This window comes from Acartia tonsa, chromosome 3 (genome assembly GCF_053477335.1).
Source record: "Acartia tonsa isolate MP-2025a chromosome 3, ASM5347733v1, whole genome shotgun sequence".
Classification (NCBI taxonomy): domain Eukaryota; kingdom Metazoa; phylum Arthropoda; class Copepoda; order Calanoida; family Acartiidae; genus Acartia; species Acartia tonsa.
Genome location: NC_137262.1, coordinates 37,871,644 through 37,883,722, shown reverse-complemented (window position 1 = coordinate 37,883,722; position 12,079 = coordinate 37,871,644). Strand labels below are relative to the sequence as shown.

The window sequence follows — 12,079 nt, the reverse complement described above, 5'->3', positions numbered from 1 at the left end:
TCTAAACTTCACTAATATAAACTATACTTTAAAAGTTTTTTAATTCAATTCTTAAATGAAAATTTATTTTAAAAATGTTATTTAAAAAAAAATACATATATCTAGATACCGAACATGTTATGTCAAAAATATAAATACTCTAGACTAAAATTATTTATTAACAGAAATAAACACTTAACATTATATAAACAATGTTAGAAAACTATGATGAACACTGAACAGTATCTTAGATTACATGCAGGAGTATCTAGGAGATAATAGAGGTAATAACTATTATAATTTAGAATACTATGTTGAACAGTATCTAAGATTACATGCAGGAGTATCTAGGAGATAATAGAGGTAATAACTATTATAATTTAGAATACTATGTTGAACAGTATCTAAGATTACATGCAGGAGTGTCTAGGAGATAATAGAGGTAATAACTATTATAATTTAGAATACTGTGTTGAACAGTACCTAAGATTACATGCAGGAGTATCTAGGAGATAATAGAGGTAATAACTATTATAATTTAGAATACTATGTTGAACAGTACCTAAGATTACATGCAGGAGTATCTAGGAGATATTAGAGGTAATAACTATTATAGTTTAGAATACTATGTTAAACAGTATCTAAGATTACATGCTGGAGTATCTAGGAGATAATAGAGGTAATAACTATTATAATTTAGAATACTATGTTGAACAGTATCTAAGATTACATGCAGGAGTATCTAGGAGATAATAGAGGTAATAACTACCACAATTCAGAATGCTTACATCTCGTCCTATAATTTCAAAGCAGTTTTACAAATTTATATTTCCTTTCCTATTATATAAAGTGATGAGTTCTCCTTTATTGGAAAACTTCCTATAGGTTCTAGGTTTGGTTTTGTCAATTTTCTACCCCTTTAGTGCCCTTTTAAATACAGAGCGAGCCTTTAAATACTAGGTGCGCTACCGCTATAACAAATATAATGAACTTGGAATGCCCAATAACATCTTAAAAACAGTTAAACTGAAAGCTTTGTAAAATTTCTGATTAGCGCTATTGTTTGTGGTAGATAGGTCATCCCTCCCTCAAAAAAAGAAAATATTAAAAAATTTCAAATTTTAGCCATATTGGACTAAACACATATTTTTAGATTGCAATAATAGGGTTGATAAAGTTATTTCATTTGTAAAAATGCTGTGCCTAAGCTGCAGTCGTTGAAAAGCTTGAAGCACACTGTTTCATTTCTCATCTCCCCAGCTTGTGATGGATGGTGACCATTTACCCAACCTAAATTAACAAAGAAATAGTTTTTTTTGTTTAGCGCAGCAATAACAGATTTTAAATGTTTTGTTACATTTCACGCAGTGTATACCTTCCATACAGAGCAAAATTAGAGAAAATCTTAAGAAATATGAAATAAGTTAGTTTTATTGATACATGCCTATATTTTGTAGAACCATTTAACAATTTATTGTTAATTAATTCTCATTGGGATGTGGCTCTACAAAAATCAAGCCAATCTATTCTGAAAATTGTGTAGATATGACACTCTACAATAGCTAAGATTTGTAGGAAATTGAGTTCAATATTTCACATACAGATTTTCTGTATATTAAGTTTAATATTTTATTATTGAATTTAATAAAATAGTCAAGAATTTCAGGATATTTATTGTAATATTTCATTTAAAGATGTCGCTATAATAGCCAAGAAAGTCTATTGAATAATTCACCTGGAGATGTATCTCTATAATAGCTAAGGTTTTCTGGAAATTTAGTTCAATATTTCACCTATAGATGGCACTTTGCAATTGCTATAATTTTTGGGAATTTAGTTTCAGTATTTTACCTGGAGATGTCGCGCCACAATAACCAAGATTTTCAGTGCTGTCTGGCATCGTTTCTCCTCCTACAATATATTTAGAATTTAGATATTTTAAACTTTTAAACCATAAGACTGAGAAATAATAGCTAATTCTCGTTTTTAAATAGTTTGGTGACCTAAACACTAATCTATATTATTAGTGGCTACACCCCAAGAGGCCTCAAAGGACAATTAAGGTGTTGTTTTGTTGCCCTCCACATAAATAAAGATAAGCATTCTCTGAACCTAAAGGAAGCTTCACTGTAAAGAAGAACCATATCTGTTCAAATCTGATCCTAACAACTTTATTAATTCAAAAGTCAGATTTGTATAGAATACCTGCAGGAAATTGGAACCTGTACCAGCCAGAACTAAACCATTCAGGACTAGTTGTATAAGACCTTTAGGAAGTTTGGAACCTGTACCAGCTAGGACCAAACCAGTTAGGAATAGTTGTTTAATACCTGCAGGAAGCTGGAACCTGTACCAGCCAGAACTAGTTCTATAATACCTGCAGGAAGCTGGAACCTGTACTAGCCATAACCAAACCAGTCAGGACTAGTTGTATAATACCTACAGAAAGCTGGAACCTGTACCAGCCAGAACCAAACCAGTCTGGACTAGTTGTATAATACCTGCAGGAAGCTGGAACCTGTACCAGCCAGGACCAAACCAGTCAGGACTAGTTGTATAATCTTCTGAATTCTTGTCCATACTGTCACAATAGTTACCCTGTCCATGGCTCATTAGTCTGAATAGTTTTAGAAAGATTAGTTTGAGCGGTAGTTGTATTTCCCTTGATGTTTTCAAAACCTTAATGAAGCTTCCTTAAAAAACTGGGTGCTTTTTCTTAAAGTTCTTATCGAGCACTGGAAACCTTATCTTAACCTTATACCTTGTTGGGTCATTGAGAACTCTATATTCTGGATGGACAGGTAAAATCTAAATATACCTTGTTGGATCATTGAGAACTCTGTATTCTGGACAGGTAAAATCTAAATATACCTTGTTGGATCATTGAGAACTCTGTATTCTGGACAGGTAAAATCCAAACATGACATTCCACCAGATTTACAGTCGGAGCAGGAGGAAACCTGAATATATAAAAAATTGTTTATTATAATAAAATTGCCGAAATCATATAAAAAATGTTAGGCATATCTATGTAGGCCATTGGAAAAAAGACTGCTTCATAGCAGGGAGGTAGGGGACATTTGAATGTAAATTACTGGGGTACCGAGTTATAATATTTGTTGGCGTTGGGTATTTTGAATTTGGATTGATTGGTTCAAAACTTTTCATCAAATAACTTTGATCTAATGAATGTTTATCATAATTGGATATGTGTATCAAATTTATCGTCTTTTGTCCTTTCCATATAGGACCAATGGGTTAACAAAAACATGATTTAGAATTGGAGAGTAAGAAATTTTTTTAGCAGGGATATTGTATTAGAAGCAAAAAGCCATGGCCTAAAGAACCTGTAGGCCTAATAGTCCAGCTGTTTCAGAGATTTCAAGTAGCAAACAGATATCTGACCAAATTGTGGTAAAGTTACCTTTTCACAAGAGGTAAAAGTGAAGCATTCGTTTTTGAACAAAATTGCAGACTGATCAAACCAGGTATAGAAGCGGCATGCCTCATCCTTCAAGGTGTCCATTCTCTCTCTTCATAAAAAAGTGAGTAAAATATCCCACCAACAAAGAAAGGTTATACTGAATGATGTATATGTTATTTTGAAGCTATTTCTTATCAATTAATGGATTTTATCCACTCCTCCTCCCCCCAAAGAGGAAGTGGACCCTGAATTATACTGGTCCCCTTCCAATAGCTTTAAAAAAAATGTTTCATTCGTTGGCTCTGGAACTTTTTGAATTAGTTGAACAAACAAGCAGTGTCCAAACTTTTCCACCAATGATTTTATTAAAAAGAAGTTATAATTTTGTGTATTGTTATTGGGGATACCAGGGAGTAAGGGAGGGGACAATGGATCGAATATTCAATTTTTAGTAGTCTCAGACTTTGGGTTCTGGCTCAAAGGGAATGTGAAAGAATTTAGCAGTTTCTGACTGAGTTTGGGTACTAGCGCATAAAATGCCGCTACTCGTTGTGTTAGTTTTGAATCTAGCAGACAGAGAGTTGAGAATACCCCCTTCGCCCTTCTCCCATACTCTATTTCACTCCCCTCTCCCTTCTTTTTTAAGCACACGATAGGAAAAGGAAGAAGGAAGGTGGAGGCATGGGGCAAGGGAAATAAACTTTTTTCTTAGTTTATAATTTTCTAAATTTAATGAACAAACCCTTTACAATTTCCTCCAAATTTTATGGATTAGTGTGGATTTCATGGCCTTTCTTTGAAAACTCTTAAATTGAATTAATTGCCCATTGTCCCCTCCCTTACACCCTGTGGGGATACACTTCAATTTATTGTCAATTGCTTCCCAAGATATCTTAGTTATGGTTGAAATGTTTTTTTTTTAAGTGGTAATGATTTTAATGGACATCCTTTCCTGGCTACACAGCTGATAGCATTCTGATTCTGAAGCAGCGGAAAAATAGTCAATCAAGTTCTCCTCCTCTATTTCGCAGCTGCCTGGTATGTCAGCCGGACCTTAAAAAGGTTGACTTTAAGATTTGGTGCTTTCTCACAAGTAATTCGGTTGATCTATGACTATCCCAACATAACCTAGCCTTAAAGTGATCATGTTATGAAATTTCGTTCTTACTCAGCAATTTCATCACACTGAGGAAGAATGAAAGTCATTTCCTTTGCTTGAATTCCTTAAGATAACTATTTTTTGGGGGGGGGGAGGGGGATTGGAATATTTTTTAAAGCGGTGATTTCTCTTGGGTGTTGGTACCCTTCCATCAAAATAGTTGTAAATCTTTACTAGTCTTATTGTAAAGGAGAACCAAATAGGTTCAGCGGTTTTCCAGATCCTGTGGTATAGAAAGACAGACATACTGTTACTTTCATATCAGGATTAATATCATTGACAAGTTGAGTAAAGGTTAGATTTAGAACCTTTAACTTATAACTGCAAGTCTACGGTAAAACATCTACCTGTCCCACTGACACAGTTCTCACAACTTTGTTGATTTCTGAGCTCATCAAACAGAATACAGATATTGTGAGATCCTTCTATAAATGAATACCAAGTGTAACCCAAACATCTAGAAAAACAAACAAGAATGACAACATCCATAAAAGTTAATCTCTGATATCAGATAGTACTTTAAACGAACATGAATATTTGTAGAGTGTCAAAACTTATAAGCAGAATATTAATTTATAAGTCAAAACAAAAAATATATCTTTACTTGTTGCAAAAGTGAATTAATAAATGACACTTCTTAAGGACAAACTTACATTCTTAGGTTTCATTATAAAGATGCTACGCTTAAAACATTGTAACTTGTTTTCCTAGGAATCATTGTTTTATAGATACAAATGTTGTTCTTAAAGAAGTAGAAAATTTGCAAAATTTGGACTTACGGACTTTCTAGTAACAATTAGAGATTTTTTTGCTTTCTAAACTGTTAAAGTATTGCAGAAAAATAGGCAAATTTTATATTTTTAAAAGTAAGGCATTTTTTATAATTATGGTCGGTCCATAGCTCTTATTATTAATTTGGGCATCTTAGAATTGTCCTATCGATTTCAAACTTTGCTTTTATTGATGTTCTCATCCTTGTTTGATATAGAATACTATAGCTTATTATTTATGGAAGGCATTGTTATGGACATTCCATTCACAATACCTGAAACTTAAATAATTATTTTTTAATTTTGAATATCATTAACTAGCGGCTGTGTCCCTAGAGGCTCCTTATTCGAAGGGAAAAGGATAGACAGTAAAATAGGCTAAAGAAAATCTTCAATCTAAAAATAAAACAGCCTTAAACAATCCTGGAACCTATTTGAAGCTTCCGTAAAGAGCGAACTTAATCCGTTTAGTTATTATCGAGATCTTAAATATCAGACAAAAAAAAGTACTACTCTACATAATAGGATAAAATTTTTTGTAATATATTGAATAGGAATAAAGTGGCAGTCAATCACAGGACCCACCCCTCTAATTTTTGAAAATTGGGATTTATCTTTTTGTATTTTAGGCTAGGTTAGGTTGGGTTTTATTTGGCACAGGGTAGCCCCGCAGAGGTTAGGTATATACGGAGATAGAAAAACTAACCACCTTATTTAAATTTTCGAATTAAAGATTACTTGCCAGTATGGCTTCTAAACCGTTTAATATCCGGTGTATTAGAACCGGTTCAAAGCCATACTGAAAAATCATGTACACTTTACAGCATCGTATTATAGACAATTTCCACGAATGATAAAATAATACAAGTTTTGTTACCCCTGTCCTTCGAGGCTAATAAAACTGGTTGCAATCTTTTATGCATATTTTCCTTTTAATATACGCGGAAAGCTGTCTATAATACGTTGCGATAAATAATTATTAAAAATCTGACCTTTACCTTTCATTCTCAAAGCAATGTGTAGCACACAGTTCACTTGACACAACTAAAATTAAATAAAAATATCGTCTGCGCCCCTGGCATAAAACCATCCCAATTAAAAAATCTTTACAACAAAATAGCCTAAAACCATCCCCTTTTGAACCTTCCATTAAATAGAGAAACAAATCAGTTGAGAATTTATCAAAATCTTTAGCTACAGACAAAAATCATTGCGACTTTATATAATAGGATCAAATTTAATCGATTATAATCATAGAGAAATCAAGGTATTTGGAGGAATAAAATAGGCAGAGGGCCTAGAGGCCTATATTGAGCAATTGCCGCGCTAAATTTTTAGTGTTATTCCACCACTTTTCAAAATGGGAATATTTTAAAATTAAATGTAATTTCCAGACAATTATAGTTGCCGTTTGAAGCATACATCTGATTTTTATAGGATGATATAGAAATATTTAGAAATATTACCAATTCTGATAAAACCTGATAAAAAAATATAAAATTATCATTATTAATTTCTCTTAACTTTGCTACTGACTTTAATTATTACACACATTATTAGTTTATAAGATTCATATTGCAGTGTATCTAACTTTTATTACTTAATAAATAAACGTTTTTACAAATTTATATAAGAACTTGATTGTAAATCATAATAATCAGTTTTTCAGTGCCATCTAGCTTTGAATGTAGAACTAGAATATCAAAGAGTTCATCTAATTTTATTTTGTCTGTATTTTTCTTGTTTTGAATTTTCGTCACTAAAGGGCCAAACCCTGAGGGCTAAATAACATCACTTGAAAATGTTAAAAATATTGTAAAAACGAGTATTATCCTAAAAAAAACGTAGATAGCATTACAGATTATTCACTAATTTTTATTACACAGTTTTGAAATATTTTATTTAATATTTATCCTTAGTTTTCAAGTAAGAATTTGAAGTAGACAATTAGCGATCCTGGTGGCTTACAGCTGAACTATTAATTTTTTTATTAGTAAACATTTAAAAGTTTTATCATGTTAATTAGATTTAAATATTACATTTAAGCTAATTTGAAAAAAAATAAATTTTTGATCATACCCAGCCAGAAAGTAGCGTCACTATCGCGCTACTATAGCGCACGATATCGTGTAGCAATCGAGCACGAGTTCTTACAATATCGCTAAATAGTCGTCCAATGCACATTGACGATATGTTACGATAAATGGTCGAAAAGGTACTTAGAGCTGCGCGATACACCTACGAACTCGTAAGCGATATCGTAAGTATCGCGCGCGATGTCGTACCAAAATCGTAAATAAAAAGTACATTAAAAAATCTATTTAACATCGTGTAGTTTTAGGTAAGGAAATGGTTACGTAAATCAACAATATTCATAACATAAACTAATTGTACTCTCCATACAGAATGAGAGAGAGAGAGAGAAAGAGAGGGTGTTTGTCTCTGTGTTTCCTCTGAAATTGTAAGGGTTATTTTTAAATCTGTTTCCATCATAATTATAATTGTGAGGAACTTGGAATTTCTTACATAATTTATCTTATTTTAATTGCCATTTAGACATTTTTGTACACTTGCTGTGGTTTAAAATGAAAATGATTAAAAAAAAAAAAAATTTTCAATAAAAGACCATTAACACATTATGATATTATGTTATACCAGTTTTTAATTTATTTTGTTTGAAAACAGAAAGATTTTAATTGTCTATACAAAGTAATGTGAATACCTAGTGGCCAATTTATAAACTATATTTCTCACACAATGATTTTGAAATTGTTGGTTGTGTGTCTGTTTGTATGTGTTTGTTGACGAACATAAAAAGCGAGATACATACGATAGTCACGATTTTTACTACAAATTCGAATTAATCTCTATAAAATCGTAAATTCGATTTTTGCTATAATGTAGTAAATATCTCCTTACGATTTTCCTTACGACGTTTCTGGCTGGGTAAAAGGTAAATCCTCCAATTTTTAAACTAGGCGTAACAAACTTTTCTACCAGACCAAAGCCGTCCCTGGCTGTTTGTTATTTAAGATCCTAAATCAAATTATATTTTAAATATTTTCTTAATTTTTTTTTAAAAACCTAATAAGTTATAGAATAATGATAATAATAAGAAAAAAAAATTTTTGTATTTTTTTTTCTATATATAGAATAGGTTATGATTACGATGCAAAAAGCCGTGGGCGGTTTACATAAATAGCAGACGAATTATTTTAGTAGGGGGGAAGTAGTATTTTACAATGAAAAAGAGGTGAGTATTCATCCTCTTATCTTTTTTCCTTATGATTATAATGCAGATATTAGATTAAAATTAAACTCTAGTATGTATGGCATTTAAAGACTACCCCCCTCCTTGAATTGAATTGAAAAAAAAGGGGGGGGGGGGTATTAGTATGCTATTTTACATTAGAACAGCAAGGTTAAGTAAGGTTTTGTGGGGTACAATGAAGCCTTGCAGAGTTAGGGCTCCTGAAAGGGGCTGGGCATATAGAAAAAAACTAAAATGTAGGGTTTTGTGCTCGCTAGGCTCTTCGATGGAAAGGTACGATTATATATTCGTTGAGTTTCCCCTGCCCCCCTCCCCAGAAATTTTTTTTTTAAATTATTTCATTTTACCTGATGGAAGAATCGCCTGATCATTGTCAAACTCCCAAGTAGTTCCCTCTTGAAAAGTCACGCAACCTTTGGATCTAAATTATAATTTTATTGCCGCATAAAATGCAGATTACAGTTTAGTTTGGAATGACGTAAATTTTCTTAAGGGGGGGGGGGGGAGGGGTTCAAATTTTCACATTTAACTAATTCTGATGCCAGGCTGGTATTAGGTAACAAATCCCCTCCTAAGTGTTTGTATGCGAGTGCAAATTCATGCGCATTACCAGACCAACGCAAAACAAAATGCAGTGCAGCTACGCTACACATTTAGATTTTTTAATCCTTATTTAAAAGTAACAGGATGTATGTCTGTCTCAGTGTTGCGAAAGATCTTGTTAACCGCAGAACTCAAGTGCTTCTAGAGACTAGGGGTGTAGCCGGTAGTTTATCATAAACTAGTGCGCCCCTAGCATCTAGGGTATAAAAATACCATAAAACCATCTTACGATTTAAATTTTAAATTTAAAAACCTTTACTAACTTCCTTAAAATGTAGAACTCAATCGGATCAGTTACTACCAAAATCTTAATCTACAGACAAAAACCCTACTACTTTATACAAAAGCACTAGCGGCTTCGCCCCAAGCCTCTAGGGGCTTTGCCCCAAGAGGTGATATAAAAAAATTATTGCGAAAATCGTAAAGGACCATGGAAATCTCCTTCAAAAAAAAAAAAAAAAAAAATGGGGGGGGATTTTTTGGTTTTTGGGGGGGTTGGGGGTGTCCCATCCCCCGAGAAAATAGCTTAAAACCACCACAGGACCAATAGGTAGATACCCTGAAGAGTAGAATCCGATCGGTTCAGTGGTTACCGAGATCTTAAGGGACAGACAGACAGACGGTCAGACGGACAGACAGACATCGTTCTACTTTGTATTATAGATATATAGATAGCATACCTTAAAAATTCGCATTTTATTCGATTGAAAGAAAATATCACTATTGCTAAATAAATATTTATCCTTATCATTTTGCAAAGCTTGAATAGAAACTAAAGGTTTTATCTTTAATTTTAACATCCTTATTTGTATTTTACATAATATTTTTGTGCACATTCTTGAAGGCAACATTTTTCTACAATTAGGGCCTAGCCGTGAGTTCGTAACTGAAAGTTTTGGATGATGATTCTAGTAACAATGAGGTACAATTTAAAAGAGTAACAACTCTATATTATTAAGTCTGCACATCCTTCAAGCATACTGAATTTTACTGTTTTAAATGATATAAATTAGCCTTTTGTTAAAATTTTTGAAAAGGCGATTCCCTTAACGATAAGGCTTAAAGTTATAAGTAAAGCATCTCTATAAAATAAAAAATGTAAGTATGTCATTTGTTACTCCTTTAAAAATAAATCTGTCTGGTTTGTTGATCTTCGCTTCTACGTATATGTTATCATATTTGTTACGAAAATATCAAAAGATAACATTTAACACTTTATTTTGAAGGAAATAATTTTTAATTTTTTTTTATAAATAAGGATTTTTAAGGCTGTTAAATACAAAATACTTATGCGTGTTTAGTTTACAAACAAGGATGAAAACATCCATCTCTAAAGTAAAAAAACAGGCATGTCCCAAAGTACTTGAAAGAGGTGGGTTGACCCCACTAATTTCAGTTTTGAAAAAAAGGAATTGTTTATTGAGAATATGAAGATCTGAAATCTAAAATCGTACAATGCATCTTAATTTCAAGCTTCATATAAATTAGGCAAGAATAAAAAATGTACAAATAAAAGTTTAGAAAAGGTTTGCTTAAATTACGCAAATAAATAAGATAAAAGAAACAAAAATTAAAAGATAATAAAAGGATTATTTCATAACTTTAATTTTGGATTTTAATGTTTTTTTTCTATAACTTTAATTTTATCTCTTTACTTTATAAAAAACTAGTGGCTACGCCCCTAGAGGCCTCTATGGTCACTTGATGAGAAAGGAGTCGAATTTGATAACCCAATTCATTATTTTAGATTTTAAAAGAAAAAAGTAAAAAAAAAATATCAAAAGATTTTTTTTTGGGGGGGGGGGGAATTTTTATCTAGGGGCGATTTCTCTTTGGAGGGTGGTGGTACCCTCCCCCAAAATAATTTCCCGGAACCTGAGAAGGTACCCTGTTAAGAAGAGCCCGATCGGTTCAGCGGTTAGCGAGATCCTTTGGTATACACAAACAGACATCATGCTACTTTATTACAAGGATTATTCGCCACACAATAAATAAATAGATTTTTTCTCGTAGGCAATACTATTTGTCGACTTCGTGCAAAATAAACTAAAACCTACCTCGATCAGACAAATGCTAAAGTACCCTCAAAATCGTTATAATATATATAGTCTGCATTATTTGCCAAGTGTACCACTTTTCTGCACTATCTCTCCGGTTTCGATAATACTCTTCACCTTTTCTTCATTGATGTTTTTTGCCGTTCCCGATGTTTTGATCGGCAGTTTTGATAGGAAGGAGTTATTTCATCAAGATCACACTAAAATACTTTTATTTAGGCAATATAATTTACTAAATTTCATAAAGGTAAAATTTTTTGTATATTGAATCAATTTTTGTCAAAATGAATTTCTGTTGTTTGAAAAAATGTAAAAGTGCAGTCAAGAAATTTGTTGATTATGTAGAGGAGTGGACATCACCCTTAACACCCAATGCACGCCAATGGTTCCATTGCATGCAACAACCCCTATTTGGCGCCTGCCAAAAAATAGCTGGTTCCTAAAACCCATTCCGGCATAGCAGTATTAAATCATATTACCTTGGTCCAGTTAAAACTATAAATTGTAAGACATAACTCTTGAGGGATAAGACAATGGACAATAAATTGATCTAATCCCTAATGGTGGTACACAAAATAACCATTCTGTTAATTCAAATTATTGTTTGAAAAATTTGGACAGTACAAGTTTGTTTCAAGATTGGATAAAAGTACCTAACTTTTTAAGCTAACTAATAAGAAAACGAATAACTTTCAGTCCTAATCAAACAATAAGACGCATATTGGTACATTACAGCATTACCTACGGACAACCAGCCCTGGTATCATATCTTCTTTGTCTAGAGGAATTAATTCTCTCTTATTAGCACCCGTCTTA

At 32.5% G+C, this 12,079-nt stretch overlaps 1 protein-coding gene across 1 annotated transcript; it reads right to left on the bottom strand.

Moving 5' to 3' along the window:
• Positions 1-140: 140 nt before the first annotated feature.
• LOC145314058 (uncharacterized) lies at positions 141-10,014 on the bottom strand. The gene is made up of 11 exons (XM_080153801.1): positions 9,887-10,014; positions 8,951-9,024; positions 6,331-6,376; positions 4,910-5,019; positions 4,358-4,456; positions 3,404-3,492; positions 2,851-2,939; positions 2,481-2,596; positions 1,831-1,890; positions 1,183-1,269; positions 141-775 (listed from the first exon to the last, which is right to left on the bottom strand). Exons 1-11 carry the CDS (start codon positions 9,955-9,957, stop codon positions 684-686), a joined length of 933 nt encoding a protein of 310 aa, XP_080009927.1. The 5' UTR covers positions 9,958-10,014; the 3' UTR covers positions 141-683.
• Between the last annotated feature and the right edge of the window lie 2,065 nt (positions 10,015-12,079).